Genomic DNA, 20000 nt, shown 5'->3' with positions numbered 1-20000 from the left:
GTGTGTTTGAGTTAGGAATGCCCCGATACTTCGGACAGATGTGGAATATCACGTTATCTTTATCAACTCTTTTCCCGTTGGTCTAGAAATGGATCACATCAGTGCACCGATTGATTAAATAGTGGCGAGGTCAATCAAACATGTTGGACATTTAGCACAATGAGGGCCAAACCAAACTTTAATAATGAGCTCCCTCAGCCGTCGTCTAGCTCCTCAAAGGCATCTGTTTGATGTCTATGTTGGCCTTATAATAGGGCCACTGTGTCTTTACTGGATATGTCAGATTCAAGCACGCAGATGTCAGATGTGGTCATAAGGTCAGAATACAAGAGTGCAGTACCCCCCCGATCAGGATGTTTCTATAATCCACTGCATACAAGGACAAGAAGGTTTCCATAAATCTGGATTTCAGTCGGAATCAGCATTAAAAAGAGAGGGGGTAGGGAGGGGAGTGAAGAGCAAAAAGGCACAGGAAGTTAGCCAAAACAACGGCATCGCTTACAGCGCCTTTCATTGATTGTGAGAACAAGGCGAAGAATTTGATATCATTATTTATTATTCATATGTCAATAACCTAAATAACCTAAATTTTAAGAATTAGGAATCCTAGCATCTAACACAGCATTCTTCTATTTATGCTAGCATCTTCTCCTAGCTTCTCCTCCTAGCTTCACCAGCTGGTTTCTCCTCCTAGTTCCTCCTCCTTGCTTCTCCTCCTAGCTTCTCTTTCTTGCTTCCCTTCTTCTACTTTCTCCTCGTATTTCCTGCTAGCTTCTCCCTCCAGCACCTTATCATAGCTCCATAGCCTCTTCTCCCTCAGCACCTTATCATAGCTCCATAGCCTCTTCTCCCTCAGCACCTTATCATAGCTCCATAGCCTCTTCTCCCTCAGCACCTTATCATAGCTCCCCCCCATAGCCTCTTCTCCCTCAGCACCTTATCATAGCTCCCCCCCATAGCCTCTTCTCCCTCAGCACCTTATCATAGCTCCATAGCCTCTTCTCCCTCAGCACCTTATCATAGCTCCATAGCCTCTTCTCCCTCAGCACCTTATCATAGCTCCCCCCCATAGCCTCTTCTCCCTCAGCACCTTATCATAGCTCCATAGCCTCTTCTCCCTCAGCACCTTATCATAGCTCCCCCCATAGCCTCTTCTCCCTCAGCACCTTATCATAGCTCCCCCCCATAGCCTCTTCTCCCTCAGCACCTTATCATAGCTCCATAGCCTCTTCTCCCTCAGCACCTTATCATAGCTCCATAGCCTCTTCTCCCTCAGCACCTTATCATAGCTCCATAGCCTCTTCTCCCTCAGCACCTTATCATAGCTCCATAGCCTCTTCTCCCTCAGCACCTTATCATAGCTCCATAGCCTCTTCTCCCTCAGCACCTTATCATAGCTCCATAGCCTCTTCTCCCTCAGCACCTTATCATAGCTCCATAGCCTCTTCTCCCTCAGCACCTTATCATAGCTCCCCCCCATAGCCTCTTCTCCCTCAGCACCTTATCATAGCTCCATAGCCTCTTCTCCCTCAGCACCTTATCATAGCTCCCCCCCATAGCCTCTTCTCCCTCAGCACCTTATCATAGCTCCCCCCCATAGCCTCTTCTCCCTCAGCACCTTATCATAGCTCCATAGCCTCTTCTCCCTCAGCACCTTATCATAGCTCCCCCCATAGCCTCTTCTCCCTCAGCACCTTATCATAGCTCCATAGCCTCTTCTCCCTCCAGCAACTTATCATAGCTCCCCCCATAGCCTCTTCTCCTAGCTCGTCATTAGTGGAAGCTTCTCTCTCAGCACTCACCTCTTCCCAGAGCTTCTCCTCACCTTCCCCCTCCTCTGTCTCCTCTGTCTCCTCTAATCCCTGAGTCTCTCTCTTCTCCTTCCTGCCCTCGACCTAAGGACTGCCAAATTAACTATCGCCTGAAGGTATCTCTCCTCATCGCCTCTCCTCCTCCAACTCTCCCCCTCCCTCCTGTTCCTCCTTTCCTCTCCTTACTCCTGATTCACTTCTGCTTCCTGCCGCCCTCATTTTCCCCCTCTCTCTCTCTCTCTCTCTCTCTCTCTCTCTCTCTCTCTCTCTCTCTCTCTCTCTCTCTCTCTCTCTCTCTCTCTCTCTCTCCTCTATATCTTGTGGTTAGAAGTGTGTATTTGGCCGGGGTTGGCAGACCAGCAGAACAGATTCTGCTCTTTGATCATTGCTGGTCCCTCTCTCAGAATAGTTAATCAAACCTAATGTGACTTCTGTCCCTGGAAATGTGATGGGAATGGGATGGATGGGTGTGATGATAAAGAAGACAGTGGAAATGACCCCCCTGCTTTTGTGGAAAGATAAATGAGCCTTTTTGCCTGTGCCTTTTTACAATCCACAATCCTTTCTCTCCCTCTTTTCTACTTGTTTACTATATACTATATACTTACTATATAAGTTAATAGAAACATAAAGAGGTCTGAATACATCTGTCTGCAAGAAAATAACTACTCATGTTTGACTAAACATACAAAAAAGGCAACGTGTAACATGGTACAACAATGGTTGTAATGGGCTAAGATCACAAGCAGTACTCAGGGCGGCCACTAGGTGGCACCATTTCATTACTAAGCAAGGTCCTGTTGGCAGTTAAGTTTGTGTGTCGTGTGTCCTGTGTGCTTGCGTGCCTGCTTGTGCTAAGTCTCTATAGCTGTTTTGATCATGTTGGATTCAGTTTACATTGGATTATTTGTTCTGTTACACATGAATGAAGGTCCCTTCATCAGATCTTTGGATCACTTGCATGCTGCTCTCGCTCCACTCCCAGCTCCGTGTGTTTCTGTGTGGTCTAAGCTCAGGTGGACATGTTGGTTCCTTTCTCCCACTGTGGTTTCAGGCTGTGGACGACAATGACCAGGTGCGTGAGAACGCGCTGCGTGAGTGACCACTGCTCCTGCGTTCTGGCTCAGTTTGGCTCAGCTCGGTTCAGCTCTGCTCAGCTCGGCTCAGTTTGGCTCAGCTCTGCTCAGCTGGGCTCGGTTCAGCTCTGCTCAGCTCGGCTCGGTTTGACAGGCTGGTTTCATTGGCTTAGCTTCCAGGTGTGCAGTGATGTTGATGGTGGCTCTGTGTTGTCTGCTCTCCGCTCCCCCCCCAGGGTAGGGGTCCTCATATCTATAGCTGGTGGTCATTAACTAACCCTTACTGAGACATTAACTAACCCTTACTGAGACATTAACTAACCCTTACTGAGACATTAACTAACCCTTAGTGAGAGGTCTGGGTCATTAACTAACCCTTAGTGAGACACTAACTAACCCTTAGTGAGAGGTCTGGGTCATTAACTAACCCTTAGTGAGAGGTCTGGGTCATTAACTAACCCTTAGTGAGACACTAACTAACCCTTAGTGAGAGGTCTGGGTCATTAACTAACCCTTAGTGAGAGGTCTGGGTCATTAACTAACCCTTAGTGAGAGGTCTGGGTCATTAACTAACCCTTAGTGAGAGGTCTGGGTCATTAACTAACCCTTAGTGAGAGGTCTGGGTCATTAACTAACCCTTAGTGAGAGGTCTGGGTCATTAACTAACCCTTAGTGAGAGGTCTGGGTCATTAACTAACCCTTAGTGAGAGGTCTGGGTCATTAACTAACCCTTAGTGAGAGGTCTGGGTCATTAACTAACCCTTAGTGAGAGGTCTGGGTAGCTTGCCCCCCCGCCGCTGGTTAAGCATGATGTAAACACGCGGTCAGGGGAAGAGGTGTTTTATATACATGGCTACACATAGAGAGTTGGTGTTTTATATTGTGTATATATATATATATATATATATATATATATATATGTTGGTGTATATATGTATATATATATATATATATATGTTGGTGTATATATGTATATATATATATATATATATGTTGGTGTATATATATGTATATATATGTTGGTGTATACATGGCTTCCGCTTCGTGTTGGGTGGTAATCTGTGAGTGGGCTGGCAGTGGGTGGTCATGCACAGCATGGTTTGGCCTTGAGAGTGTAAGAGTGCACATCCTGGATGTGTGTGGGGGGTGTGTGGGGGGTGTGTGGGGGGTGTGTGGGGGGTGTGTGGGGGGTGTGTGGGGGGTGTGTGGGGGGTGTGTGTGGGGGGTGTGTGTGGGGGGTGTGTGTGGGGGGTGTGTGTGGGGTGTGTGTGGGGGGTGTGTGTGGGGGGTGTGTGTGGGGGGTGTGTGGGGGGTGTGTGGGGGGTGTGTGGGGGGTGTGTGTGGGGTGTGTGTGGGGGGTGTGTGGGGGGGGTGTGTGGGGGGTGTGTGGGGGGTGTGGGGTGTGTGTGGGGGGTGTGTGTGGGGGGTGTGTGGGGGGTGTGTGGGGGGTGTGTGTGTGGGGTGTGTGTGGGGGGTGTGTGTGGGGGGTGTGTGGGGGGTGTGTGGGGGGTGTGTGGGGTGTGTGTGGGGGGTGTGTGGGGGGTGTGTGTGGGGTGTGTGTGGGGTGTGTGTGGGGGGTGTGTGTGGGGTGTGTGTGGGGGGTGTGTGTGGGGGGTGTGTGGGGGGTGTGTGTGGGGGGTGTGTGTGGGGGGTGTGTGTGGGGGGTGTGTGGGGGGTGTGTGGGGGGGGTGTGGGGGGTGTGTGGGGGGTGTGTGGGGGGGGTGTGTGGGGGGTGTGTGGGGGGTGTGGGGTGTGTGTGGGGGGTGTGTGTGGGGGGTGTGTGGGGGGTGTGTGGGGGGTGTGTGTGTGGGGTGTGTGTGGGGGGTGTGTGTGGGGGGTGTGTGGGGGGTGTGTGGGGGGTGTGTGGGGTGTGTGTGGGGGGTGTGTGGGGGGTGTGTGTGGGGTGTGTGTGGGGTGTGTGTGGGGGGTGTGTGTGGGGTGTGTGTGGGGGGTGTGTGTGGGGGGTGTGTGGGGGGTGTGTGTGGGGGGTGTGTGTGGGGGGTGTGTGTGGGGGGTGTGTGGGGGGTGTGTGGGGGGGGTGTGTGGGGGGTGTGTGGGGGGGGTGTGTGGGGGGTGTGTGGGGGGTGTGGGGTGTGTGTGGGGGGTGTGTGTGGGGGGTGTGTGGGGGGTGTGTGTGGGGGGTGTGTGGGGTGTGTGTGGGGTGTGTGTGGGGGGTGTGTGGGGGGGGTGTGTGTGGGGTGTGTGGGGTGTGTGTGGGGGGTGTGTGGGGGGTGTGTGTGGGGGGTGTGTGGGGGGTGTGTGTGGGGTGTGGGGGGCGTTGGGAATGTGTGGTCGTACTGTTGCATCAGAACCCATTTGCAAGCTACAAATCAAAAATACTTTTCCACTGTTGAAAAAAGGTATTTTTTCACACAAGCGTTGTGTGACGCATGAGGTGTTGATGAAGCAGAGCATGTCAGCAGCAGGTAGGACATCTGAGAGACTGCTTCAGCCTCGCTGGGACGGGACACATCATGACTGGGATCTGTAAGGCCGTCCCTTTATGGAACAACGCAGTACTCAGCGTCATTCGTTTCAGCTTAGAGGCGGGATGCTATTCAACAGTACAATGTCTTCTACTAGTACTACGTCTAGGACCATCTGCTCTCTGGGCCTCTCTCTGTCCTGTCTGGGGTCGCATTGAAACGTCACTCAGGTGGCAGCAGGCTTCCAGCCTCTGATGAGACAAAACACATTAACACAACAGTCCTGTGAATGCTGATGTTTGCGGTCATGTGACATGTGCTCCGTACTGGCGTGCCAGTGTCATGGCTCGTTGTCTCTGAGTGGTCTGACTGGTCCAGAGGGCTCCTGGGCCGTGGGTCTTACTGTGTGAGCTGAGGACAGGCTTGGAGCTGTGTACACTAAACAGAATTAACATCAACATTTACAGATTATAACATCAAGACCAGAAAATCTAAATGTCTACGACAAATTTACTGTACTAAGATTGATTTGATTTAGATTTGACATTTGACAGGGTGATGAGGGGGGATTTGATGTGTATATTGTTACTTCCATGCCTCAGTATGACAGGGTGATGAGGGGGATTTGATGTGTACAGTTCTCACACACTGGGTTGCTGAGTTGGCTTTGTGTTCCACTGGTGTAGAAGGCCAAGCTGGGACCACAGAAAAAGGTGATCACCCCAGACGACGACAACCGCTCTGCCTACGTGCCCTCCAGCAACCTGGACCGGGTCAAGCTGGAGGACTTCCACTTCCTGGCTGTGCTGGGGAAAGGCAGCTTCGGCAAGGTAGGCCATGACGCATGTAGGCCTACATGATGACTCTCTAAGGTAGGCCATGACGCATGTAGGCCTACATGATGACTCTCTGAGGTAGGCCATGACGCATGTAGGCCTACATGATGACTCTCTAAGGTAGGCCATGACGCATGTAGGCCTACATGATGACTCTCTGAGGTAGGCCACGACGCATGTAGGCCTACATGATGACTCTCTGAGGTAGGCCATGACGCATGTAGGCCTACATGATGACTCTCTGAGGTAGGCCATGACGCATGTAGGCCTACATGATGACTCTCTAAGGTAGGCCATGACGCATGTAGGCCTACATGATGACTCTCTGAGGTAGGCCACGACGCATGTAGGCCTACATGATGACTCTGAGGTAGGCCATGACGCATGTAGGCCTACATGATGACTCTGAGGTAGGCCACGACGCATGTAGGCCTACATGATGACTCTGAGGTAGGCCATGACGCATGTAGGCCTACATGATGACTCTCTGAGGTAGGCCATGACGCATGTAGGCCTACATGATGACTCTGAGGTGTCTCCAGGTAATGCTGGCGGAGATGAAGACCTCCCTGGAGCTTTATGCCATCAAGATCCTGAAGAAGGACGTGGTGATCCAGGACGACGACGTGGAGTGCACCATGGTGGAGAAGAGAGTGCTGGCTCAGCAGGACAAGCCTCCCTTCCTCACCCAGCTGCACTCCTGCTTCCAGACCGAGGTAGTTACCCCCCCCAGGACTGCACGCCTCCCCCCCTCCCCCCAGGACACGCCTCCCCTCCCCCTCCCCCAGCTCCACTCTGCCTCCAGACCGAGGGCCAGATGTTTATTGTGGGTGTAGTGAAGAGGCTCCTCCTGCAGGGTCACGCCCAGTGCCTCAAGAAAGTTAGAACACATCTGATGTCACATCTGAAAATCGGTTGTCACATCTGAAAGGCTGAGAGAGGGAGACTGAGAGAGAGAGAAGGAGACTGAGAGAGAGAGGGGGAGACTGAGAGAGAGAGGGGGAGACTGAGAGAGAGAGGGAGACTGAGAGAGAGACTGAGAGAGACTGAGAGAGAGAGGGAGACTGAGAGAGAGAGAGGGAGACAGAGAGAGAGGGGGAGACTGAGAGAGAGAGGGAGACTGAAGAGAGAGAGGGGGAGACTGAGAGAGAGAGGGAGACTGAGAGAGAGAGGGAGACTGAGAGAGAGAGGGAGACTGAGAGAGAGAGGGAGACTGAGAGAGAGAGAGGGAGACAGAGAGAGACTGAGAGAGACTGAGAGAGAGAGGGAGACAGAGAGAGAGACAGAGAGAGAGGGGGAGACTGAGAGAGAGAGGGGGAGACTGAGAGAGAGAGGGAGACTGAGAGAGAGAGGGAGACTGAAGAGAGAGAGGGAGACTGAGAGAGAGACAGAGAGAGACTGAGAGAGACTGAGAGAGAGAGGGAGACTGAGAGAGAGACTGAGAGAGAGAGGGAGACAGAGAGAGAGAGGGAGACAGAGAGAGAGAGAGAGAGGGAGACAGAGAGAGAGAGGGAGACTGAGAGAGAGGGAGACTGAGAGAGAGAGGGAGACAGAGAGGGAGACTGAGAGAGAGAGAGGGAGACTGAGAGAGAGAGAGAGAGAGAGACAGAGAGAGAGGGGGAGAATGAGAGAGAGAGGGAGACTGAGAGAGAGAGGACACTGGGCTTCTGCGTGATGATTGGAGGGTCTGCGAAAGACTGAGTTGCCATTTGAGTGACAGCGATTTTGAACTATAAAAAGTCGCCGGCTCTCTCTTCAGTCCTCAGTCCCATCGCGGATTTTGCAAGCGAGTCGAAAGACGAACTGCAACCTATTTCTTGATATTTGCTTGGCGAAATTGCTAGACAATTTTCATCGTACATTTCATACACTTATTCACACAATTCCTTGCTTCAGTTTAACAATATTCCCACATTTCCTTCCGTTCAAGTTTAATATCGTTTTGGTAGTTGGCCATCACTTTGATTCAGGGAGCCTGAGGTCTGAACTTCAAGTCAGGACTTGCAGGGTGACAGGGGAAAGCTGTGTGATTTCTTGGTGTTCCTTAAAGACATGGAGTTGGACAGTGCAGTGCCTCAGCTTTACAAACTGTTCTCAAGTCACTGGAAAAGACAGCTAGTTGGTATGACAGAGCATTTCCTTGAAAAGGAACAGAGAGCATAATTTACATATACATAAATTGACAATTGATATGATGTAGGCCGAAAATGAGCTTCCCCTCTTTGAAAGAGCAGCAGCCGCCACTGCTCTGTAGGTATCCATTCCATAATGAAGGAACATAATCTCAGACCTAATCTCAGATCTCATCAGTGGCTAAAGCACTTGAAGAGGACGTGATGGGAATGCCCCAAAGGATAACATTGCAGTCCGAGTTTGCACATAATGGCTGCAGCGTTCTCGCTCAATACTGGACCGATTTGAGAACCTGTTGTCCATGTAAGTCCCTTAAACACAAAACCAGCGGTAATATGGTCGACTTGAGTATTCCAAAAGTGTCCCTTTAAGGTTATGTTGTTACCTAGAACATAACATTAACCATATTAAATGAAAGAAGCTTGTAACAAAGAAATGCTTCTGCACAGGTATTCTTTCACAATTGACAACGCATGTATTTTACCCCAAAGCTCTCTCTGGTACCAATGATTCTGGAGTGAAAGTAAAGCTAAGCCCAGCAATAGGCCAGCAGACCGGCTAGCGGGCCTGATAAGGTGGTGGTCTCACACACACTTGGAAGCCTTTTGCTCAACTCCTGTTCATTTTTAGCTTTTTTGGGTTCACCTTTTGGCTTTTCTGTGAGCCTTTTTTTCTAATAGGTTTTATGAGACACACTGAGGTCATTTGACAGGGAGGTCAGCTGCTGACTGCAGTGGATCAGTCTTCTGTTTGTGTAGGAAGAGTCACGTTATTTGAGCTTCTCCTTTTTTAACCTTTTGGACATTTTTGGTACAAACACAAATGCACAATTGTATATGCACACGATTATTGCACATGATTATTTATCTTTCCAATCTCTCCCTCTCGATTTCCCCTCTAGGATCGCCTTTACTTTGTGATGGAGTTTGTGACTGGAGGAGACCTCATGTACCACATCCAACAAGTTGGCAAGTTCAAGGAGCCTCAAGCTGTGTAAGATCCAGGCCTAGCTGCCATTCATGCCCTCATAATCCTATACAGACCATGCATCATGTTTTACTGTAAGATAGAGAGCAGGGCTGCACCCTCATTGATCTGTCTTTACCTCACCCTCGTCAAATCGGACCAAAATGCAACACATACGATTCAAACCACTGTAGAAGAACCACAAGCCGTCGAGGGTTTTCTTTGCTCTTTATCCAGATAAGCGTTCCAGGCCACTAGAGGGCGGAAAGTGCTTGTAATCATTTCTCTACATGTCCCTCCCCAAACAAAAGGTATACCCCAGTCCATTGGAGAACTGGTTAGTGCACTACAGTCATTACAGGCCAAGGCTTACTTACATCCAAAATCAATAGGCTACTGTTGGCCTAGTAGACTGGTGGGCTGCAAAAAGGCTCTTTGGTCTGGTCCAGGACCTGTGTTATCTAGGTGAGGTCTGGTCCAGGACCTGGGTTATCTAGGTGAGGTCTGGTCCAGGACCTGCGTTATCTAGGTGAGGTCTGGTCCAGGACCTGGGTTATCTAGGTGAGGTCTGGTCCAGGACCTGCGTTATCTAGGTGAGGTCTGGTCCAGGACCTGGGTTATCTAGGTGAGGTCTGGTCCAGGACCTGGGTTATCTAGGTGAGGTCTGGTCCAGGACCTGGGTTATCTAGGTGAGGTCTGGTCCAGGACCTGGGTTATCTAGGTGAGGTCTGGTCCAGGACCTGGGTTATCTAGGTGAGGTCTGGTCCAGGACCTGGGTTATCTAGGTGAGGTCTGGTCCAGGACCTGGGTTATCTAGGTGAGGTCTGGTCCAGGACCTGGGTTATCTAGGTGTGTGTTCTCTGTGACTCATTCTAACTGCTGTGTGTTCCTCATCACAGCTTCTACGCTGCAGAGATCGCTGTGGGCCTCTTCTTCCTGCACAGCAAAGGAGTGATATACAGGTAAGGCCTTCTGTCACATGGGGGTTTTAAAAGAACGAAAAGACACACACACACACAGACACACATACGCATGCACACAGGCACACACACACACACACACACACACACACACACACACCCTTAGCCCCTATACGTACATACGCACGCACAAATGCACACATGTGTATACACACACACATATGCAAACATGCAAGTATGCAAACATCCGCACACACACACATACAGGCACACACACAGATAGAAGATAAGAAATCAACCCTGATGATATGAAGGAGTGTGTAACGGATGCTAACTAGCCTGGGCTAGCTGGGGGCAGAACGTTGTAAATCCTCACAGCCTTAAGAACGCTTCTAGCCACTGAGTTAGAAGGCTTTGAGCTCAGTGGTTAGAGCCTTCACCTCCCATGACCGTAGTTTGGTAGCAGGTTTGAGACCTGTGTGTGTGTGTGTGTGTGTGTGTGTGTGTGTGTGTGTGTGTGTGTGTGTGTGTGTGTGTGTGTGTGTGTGTGTGTGTGTGTGTGTGTGTGTGTGTGTGTGTGTGTGCGTGCAGGGACTTGAAGCTGGACAACGTGATGCTGGATTGCGAGGGACACATCAAGATCGCCGACTTCGGCATGTGTAAAGAGAACATGTCTGAAGAGGTCACCACCCGCACCTTCTGTGGCACCCCCGACTACATAGCACCTGAGGTAAGGGGGGGGGCGGGGGGCAGACTACATAGCACCTGAGGTGAGGGGGGGGGGGGCCCCGACTACATAGCACCTGAGGTAAGGGGGGGGGCCCGACTACATAGCACCTGAGGTGAGGGGGGGGGGGGCCCGACTACATAGCACCTGAGGTGAGGGGGGGGGGGCCCGACTACATAGCACCTGAGGGGAGGGGGGGGGGGGGGGGGGGGGGCAGACTACATAGCACCTGAGGTAAGGGGGGGGGCCCGACTACATAGCACCTGAGGTGAGGGGGGGGGGGGGGGGGCCCCGACTACATAGCACCTGAGGTAAGGGGGGGGGTCAGACTACATAGCACCTGAGGTAAGGGGGGGGGGGGCCCGACTACATAGCACCTGAGGTGAGGGGGGGGGGTCATTGGATGAGCAGTCTGCCCCCCCCTGATGCTCTGGTCTGAGGTCCCTCCCTCTAGGGGCTCACCCTCCTCTGGACCAGGGGTCATGTACGGTAAGTGGATGAGTCGCATGTGAGCAGAATGGGCTTGAGGAGCCCAGAGGACGCAGAGCGGTGTCCATGGTAGTTCAGACCAGTGACAGGTGTTGGTAAACAACAAGGGACCACCTGGTCTACCTGGCAGCTTAATAAAGGGTGGAGCTGGTGAGCAGCAGAGCCTCTGAGCCGCCCTGCAGCCCCTTCCCTTAGGGACTGAAACACCAGCAGCAACCGCATTACTGGACCATACGCTGGTCCAGCACCAGGAAACACTGTGTGTCATACCAGTCACCGGCTCCCCTTCTTCGTGTGTGTGTGTGTGTGTGTGTGTGTGTGTGTGTGTGTGTGTGTGTGTGTGTGTGTGTGTGTGTGTGTGTGTGTGTGTGTGTGTGTGTGTGTGTGTGTGTGTGTGTGTGTGTGTGTGTGCGCGCATCGCTAGCAGCCTGATCCAGAACTGTCATGTAGCATTATGCCTAATGGGAAAGCAATGTATGCCGTATTCACACACACACACACACACACACACACACACACACACACACACACACACACCTAGGCACACACACATACACCCTTAGAAACTCTCACACAAAAACATATTCACATGCAGACCAACATGAACACCACACCACGCACATCAAACACACATCAAACACACATCAAACACACATCAAACACACATCACACACACATCACACACACATCACACACACATCAAACACACATCAAACACACAGCCACACACACATCAAACATACATTTTCATGCACAGACTAAGGTAGACGCAAGCGCACGTCCACACGTGTACGGCCACACGTGCACGGCCACACGTGCACGCCCACACGTGCACGCCCACAGCGCCGTGTGCATGTGTGGCCGTCACAGGGTGTCGGAGGCGGCGCTGGCCACGGGGTTCAGAGGAGTGGAGGGATGGGAGGCCTTGGTCACACCTGTCACCGTCAATCATCCTCAACCTCCGTAGTCATGGCAGCATGCAGCCTTGTGCATCACTACACAATGCATCACTACACAATGCATCACTACACAATGCATCACTACACAATGCATCACTACACAATGCATCACTACACAATGCAGTATTCATAGAAGCCCATCCACCTGCACACATTGTCATGTCATAGCACATTAACAGAGAGAGGACCACTTCCACCCTAACAGCAGGCTGTACGCCCACAGCTGGAGCAGCACAGAGCTGCTCTGCTTATCAACTGTTATGTGGCTGAATGCTGGCTCTCATATCTATCCTCGTACGTCACTCCCCCGGCCCCACTCCTCCCAGTCTGCAGCCCTCCAGTCACCACGGTAACTACTGCTGTAGTGGACCCCCCCAAGGTCCGAGCGTCCCTCTGCTGAGGGACTGAGAGGTCAATCCCTCGTGACACAGCCCGGCGTCACGGTGGACCAGGTCAGGGTCAAACCGCTCTCTGGCCCGGAGGCCAGTGTTGAAACACACAGCAGACCTACACCTCGAATGAGTTATGTAGGCTGGCTGTGCAGGGCTGGAACTGGAAGTGAACGTTGTTTCATCCTCCATGACCCCAGTGGCCACCAACACATTGAAACTGGGACTGGTTCAGTCTGGCTGAACGCCGCCGGAGCTTAGAGCTCGCGTCCTCCTGGGTCTTCTCTCCCTTTTGTTGTCGTTTTGTGCTCCTTTGTTCTCCGTCAGAACACAATAGCTCCTGGTTCGTAGTATCTCCCAGTTGTGAAAACATAACCAACATGTTGAATCTGGTGAACTCACCGTCCAATCAGGAGTCAAAGGATCAGTTGGTGCTGAGATGCTTCCAGAATGAATAAATCATCCCTCTCTAACTGGTTGGCGCCAGCTAGCGTAGCATGGTTAGCATGGTGTGGCTAGCACAGCGTGGCTAGCATGGCTAGCATAGCAGGGCCAGCGTAGCACTGCTAGCATAGCGTAGCGCGGCTAGCTGGGTGCCGTGAGGGGGTCTGGGAGTGTTCATGGCTCCTTCCTGACGTACCGCCCTTGATTGTTGTAGCACCGCTCTGCCCCGCAGGGCGCTGGTCCACAGCGCTGGTCCACAGGGCGCTGGTCTACAGCGCTGGTCCACAGCGCTGGTCCACAGGGCGCTGGTCCACAGGGCGCTGGTCTACAGCGCTGGTCTACAGGGCGCTGGTCTACAGCGCTGGTCCACAGCGCTGGTCCACAGGGCGCTGGTCCACAGCGCTGGTCCACAGGGCGCTGGTCTACAGCGCTGGTCCACAGCGCTGGTCCACAGGGCGCTGGTCCACAGGGCGCTGGTCTACAGCGCTGGTCTACAGGGCGCTGGTCTACAGCGCTGGTCCACAGCGCTGGTCCACAGGGCGCTGGTCTACAGCGCTGGTCCACAGCGCTGGTCCACAGGGCGCTGGTCCACAGGGCGCTGGTCTACAGCGCTGGTCCACAGCGCTGGTCCACAGGGCGCTGGTCTACAGGGCGCTGGTCTACAGGGCGCTGGTCCACAGGGCGCTGGTCTACAGCGCTGGTCTACAGGGCGCTGGTCTACAGGGCGCTGGTCCACAGGGCGCTGGTCTACAGGGCGCTGGTCCACAGGGCGCTGGTCTACAGCGCTGGTCCACAGCGCTGGTCCACAGGGCGCTGGTCCACAGCGCTGGTCCACAGGGCGCTGGTCTACAGCGCTGGTCCACAGCGCTGGTCCACAGGGCGCTGGTCCACAGGGCGCTGGTCTACAGCGCTGGTCTACAGGGCGCTGGTCTACAGCGCTGGTCCACAGCGCTGGTCCACAGGGCGCTGGTCTACAGCGCTGGTCCACAGCGCTGGTCCACAGGGCGCTGGTCCACAGGGCGCTGGTCTACAGCGCTGGTCCACAGCGCTGGTCCACAGGGCGCTGGTCTACAGGGCGCTGGTCTACAGGGCGCTGGTCCACAGGGCGCTGGTCCACAGGGCGCTGGTCCACAGGGCGCTGGTCTACAGCGCTGGTCTACAGGGCGCTGGTCTACAGGGCGCTGGTCCACAGGGCGCTGGTCCACAGGGCGCTGGTCCACAGGGCGCTGGTCTACAGCGCTGGTCTACAGGGCGCTGGTCTACAGGGCGCTGGTCCACAGGGCGCTGGTCTACAGGGCGCTGGTCTACAGGGCGCTGGTCCACAGTGCTGGTCTACAGCGCTGGTCTACAGGGCGCTGGTCCACAGCGCTGGTCTACAGCTCTGGTCTACAGCGCTGGTCCACAGCGGAGGAGCAGGGGAGTAGGAGGAGCAGGAGCAGGGGAGTGGGAGGGAGGAGCAGGGGAGTGGGAGGAGCAGCTGTGATGGACAGGGAGCAGCTGTGATGGACAGGGAGCAGCTGTGATTGACACCTGGCAGACCACAGGTGGCCCAGATGTCCCATGGGGACAACAGCAGCTGTGTGGTGCGGTAGTGTTGAGTTAGAGTTAGACTGATGAGACTGAGTCAGGTTCAACACTATGGAGGCTTATAGCCTGCTGTGTGCTACATCGGGTGCTTCGTGGTCAGTTCACCACATGATGGAGTATAGATTAGATGAATGTAGGAAGAAATCTTAATTGTTTCGTATTTATTAATTACAATAAATGACAATGACAGTGAATTCAGAAACAGGTCATGAAGCAGCTGTGAACGCTGACCCCTAGCCTACTCTACAGCTGGCACAGCAGGTCGCATCACAACCCGAAGGTTGCTGGTTCGATCCCCGACTCCTCCCTGAGCAAGATCCCAACCCTAACTGCTCCCGACCAGCTGGCCTGGTCAGCGCTGCCGTAGGAGGATGAATGTGTGGATGAGTTCATATCGTTTATATAACACGTTCATACGGTTCAGTCCTCTGGCCGGTCACCAGCTCAACCTTGGCTGAAGGTGGTCCTCACCTCCCTGTGGATTGTCCTGCTGTTGTTCCTCCAGTCCTATTTGACCCACCTGCAGCTCAGAGGAGCACACAGACCTCAACAGGCTGACTCCCTCTGAAAGCTTTTGAACGTCAAATATGAACTGACAACATGCAGACAAATGCAGTCATGCATATGTACAAAAATCTGGCTCAACATTCTCAACCTTTGTAGGACCAGGGACACCCTCCTCGTCTTCCCAACCCTGTGGTCACCTGTGCCTGTTACTCTCACTGTTAATCTCACTGTTAATCTCACTGGTTAATCTCACTGTTAATCTCACCTGTGCCTGTTAATCTCACTGGTTAATCTCACTGTTAATCTCACTGTTAATCTCACTGGTTAATCTCACTGTTAATCTCACTGTTAATCTCACTGGTTAATCTCACTGTTAATCTCACTGTTAATCTCACTGGTTAATCTCACTGTTAATCTCACTGGTTAATCTCACTGTTAATCTCACTGTTAATCTCACTGGTTAATCTCACTGTTAATCTCACTGGTTAATCTCACTGGTTAATCTCACTGTTAATCTCACTGGTTAATCTCACTGTTAATCTCACTGGTTAATCTCACTGTTAATCTCACTGGCATTCTGTCTTTCCTCAACACAGAATACACAATACACACAGTCACATCTAGCAGTACCACCACTTCATCTACCACCACCTCATCTAGCACCACCTCATCTACCACCACCTCATCTACCACCACCTCATCTACCACCACCTCATCTACCACCACCTCATCTACCACCACCTCATCTACCACCACTTCATCTACCACCACCTCATCTAACACCACCTCATCTAGCACCACCTCATCTAACACCACCTCATCTACCACCACCTCATCTACCACCACCTCATCTACCACCACCTCATCTACCACCACCTCATCTACCACCACCTCATCTACCACCTCATCTACCACCACCTCATCTACCACCACCTCATCTACCACCTCATCTACCACCACCTCATCTACCACCACCTCATCTACCACCTCATCTACCACCACCTCATCTAACACCACCTCATCTACCACCACCTCATCTACCACCACCTCATCTACCACCACCTCATCTACCACCACCTCATCTACCACCACCTCATCTAGCACCACCTCATCTACCACCTCATCTACCACCACCTCATCTACCACCTCATCTACCACCACCTCATCTAACACCACCTCATCTACCACCACCTCATCTACCACCACCTCATCTACCACCACCTCATCTACCACCACCTCATCTAGCACCACCTCATCTACCACCTCATCTACCACCACCTCATCTACCACCTCATCTACCACCACCTCATCTACCACCACCTCATCTAACACCACCTCATCTACCACCACCTCATCTAGCACCACCTCATCTACCACCACCTCATCTACCACCTCATCTACCACCACCTCATCTACCACCACCTCATCTACCACCACCTCATCTACCACCACCTCATCTAACACCACCTCATCTACCACCTCATCTAACACCACCTCATCTAACACCTCATCTACCACCACCTCATCTACCACCTCATCTAACAGAACCTCATCTACCACCACCTCATCTACCACCACCTCATCTACCACCACCTCATCTACCACCACCTCATCTACCACCACCTCATCTACCACCACCTCATCTACCACCACCTCATCTACCACCACCTCATCTACCACCTCATCTACCACCACCTCATCTAACACCACCTCATCTACCACCACCTCATCTACCACCTCATCTACCACCACCTCATCTACCACCACCTCATCTACCACCACCTCATCTACCACCACCTCATCTACCACCTCATCTACCACCACCTCATCTAACACCACCTCATCTACCACCACCTCATCTACCACCACCTCATCTACCACCACCTCATCTAACACCACCTCATCTAACACCTCATCTACCACCACCTCATCTACCACCTCATCTAACAGAACCTCATCTAACACCACCTCATCTAACACCACCTCATCTACCACCACCTCATCTACCACCTCATCTACCACCACCTCATCTACCACCACCTCATCTACCACCACCTCATCTAACACCACCTCATCTAACACCACCTCATCTACCACCACCTCATCTACCACCACCTCATCTAACACCACCTCATCTACCACCACCTCATCTAACACCACCTCATCTACCACCTCATCTAACACCACCTCATCTACCACCACCTCATCTAACACCACCTCATCTACCACCACCTCATCTACCACCACCTCATCTAACACCACCTCATCTACCACCACCTCATCTAACACCACCTCATCTACCACCTCATCTAACACCACCTCATCTACCACCACCTCATCTACCACCACCTCATCTACCACCTCATCTAGCACCACCTCATCTACCACCACCTCATCTAACACCTCATCTACCACCACCTCATCTACCACCACCTCATCTACCACCACCTCATCTACCACCTCATCTAACACCACCTCATCTACCACCACCTCATCTACCACCACCTCATCTACCACCACCTCATCTAGCACCACCTCATCTAACACCACCTCATCTACCACCACCTCATCTACCACCTCATCTAACACCACCTCATCTAACACCACCTCATCTACCACCTCATCTACCACCACCTCATCTACCACCTCATCTAACACCACCTCATCTACCACCACCTCATCTAACACCACCTCATCTACCACCACCTCATCTACCACCTCATCTACCACCACCTCATCTACCACCACCTCATCTACACCACCTCATCTACCACCACCTCATCTACCACCACCTCATCTACCACCACCTCATCTACCACCACCTCATCTACCACCTCATCTACCACCTCATCTACCACCACCTCATCTACCACCACCTCATCTACCACCACCTCATCTACCACCACCTCATCTAACACCACCTCATCTACCACCACCTCATCTACCACCTCATCTAACACCTCATCTACCACCACCTCATCTAACACCACCTCATCTACCACCACCTCATCTACCACCACCTCATCTACCACCACCTCATCTAGCACCACCTCATCTAACACCACCTCATCTACCACCACCTCATCTACCACCACCTCATCTACCACCACCTCATCTACCACCTCATCTACCACCACCTCATCTACCACCTCATCTACCACCACCTCATCTACCACCACCTCATCTACCACCACCTCATCTACCACCACCTCATCTACCACCACCTCATCTACCACCACCTCATCTAGCACCACCTCATCTAACACCACCTCATCTACCACCACCTCATCTAGCACCACCTCATCTAACACCACCTCATCTACCACCACCTCATCTACCACCTCATCTAACACCACCTCATCTACCACCACCTCATCTACCACCTCATCTACCACCACCTCATCTACCACCACCTCATCTACCACCACCTCATCTAGCACCACCTCATCTAACACCACCTCATCTACCACCACCTCATCTAACACCACCTCATCTACCACCACCTCATCTACCACCTCATCTACCACCACCTCATCTACCACCACCTCATCTACCACCACCTCATCTACCACCACCTCATCTAACACCACCTCATCTACCACCACCTCATCTACCACCTCATCTACCACCACCTCATCTACCACCACCTCATCTAGCACCACCTCATCTAACACCACCTCATCTACCACCACCTCATCTACCACCACCTCATCTACCACCACCTCATCTAGCACCACCTCATCTAACACCACCTCATCTACCACCACCTCATCTACCACCACCTCATCTACACCACCTCATCTACCACCACCTCATCTACCACCACCTCATCTACCACCACCTCATCTACCACCTCATCTACCACCTCATCTACCACCACCTCATCTAGCACCACCTCATCTACCACCACCTCATCTACCACCACCTCATCTACCACCACCTCATCTAGCACCACCTCATCTAACACCACCTCATCTACCACCACCTCATCTAGCACCACCTCATCTAACACCACCTCATCTACCACCACCTCATCTACCACCACCTCATCTACCACCACCTCATCTACCACCACCTCATCTACCACCTCATCTACCACCACCTCATCTAGCACCACCTCATCTACCACCTCATCTACCACCACCTCATCTACCACCACCTCATCTACCACCTCATCTACCACCACCTCATCTAACACCACCTCATCTACCACCACCTCATCTAACACCACCTCATCTAACACCACCTCATCTACCACCACCTCATCTAGCACCACCTCATCTAACACCACCTCATCTACCACCACCTCATCTAACACCACCTCATCTACCACCACCTCATCTACCACCACCTCATCTACCACCACCTCATCTACCACCTCATCTACCACCACCTCATCTACCACCACCTCATCTACCACCACCTCATCTACCACCACCTCATCTACCACCTCATCTACCACCACCTCATCTACCACCTCATCTACCACCTCATCTACCACCACCTCATCTACCACCTCATCTAATACCACCTCATCTACCACCACCTCATCTACCACCACCTCATCTACCACCTCATCTACCACCACCTCATCTACCACCTCATCTAACACCACCTCATCTACCACCACCTCATCTACCACCACCTCATCTAACACCACCTCATCTACCACCACCTCATCTACCACCACCTCATCTACCACCACCTCATCTACCACCACCTCATCTACC

General features: G+C 52.3%; 1 protein-coding gene across 2 annotated transcripts in view; it reads left to right on the top strand.

The window, feature by feature from the left end:
- Positions 1-20000, top strand: part of prkcaa (protein kinase C, alpha, a) — a 140450-nt gene that overhangs the window by 97244 nt on the left and 23206 nt on the right. The window contains exons 9-14 of one of the 2 annotated variants that reach the window (XM_084465660.1): positions 2866-2886; positions 6000-6143; positions 6692-6865; positions 9184-9275; positions 10148-10210; positions 10760-10898. In XM_084465660.1, the coding sequence (XP_084321786.1) occupies positions 2866-2886; positions 6000-6143; positions 6692-6865; positions 9184-9275; positions 10148-10210; positions 10760-10898 (633 nt within the window). The remainder of the gene's footprint in view (positions 1-2865; positions 2887-5999; positions 6144-6691; positions 6866-9183; positions 9276-10147; positions 10211-10759; positions 10899-20000) is intronic. The other variant, XM_084465661.1, reaches the window with a different exon arrangement.

The sequence above is a fragment of the Micromesistius poutassou genome, assembly GCF_964030765.1.
Source record: "Micromesistius poutassou genome assembly, chromosome: 3".
NCBI lineage: Eukaryota > Metazoa > Chordata > Actinopteri > Gadiformes > Gadidae > Micromesistius > Micromesistius poutassou.
This window is presented reverse-complemented; position numbering and strand designations above follow the sequence as displayed.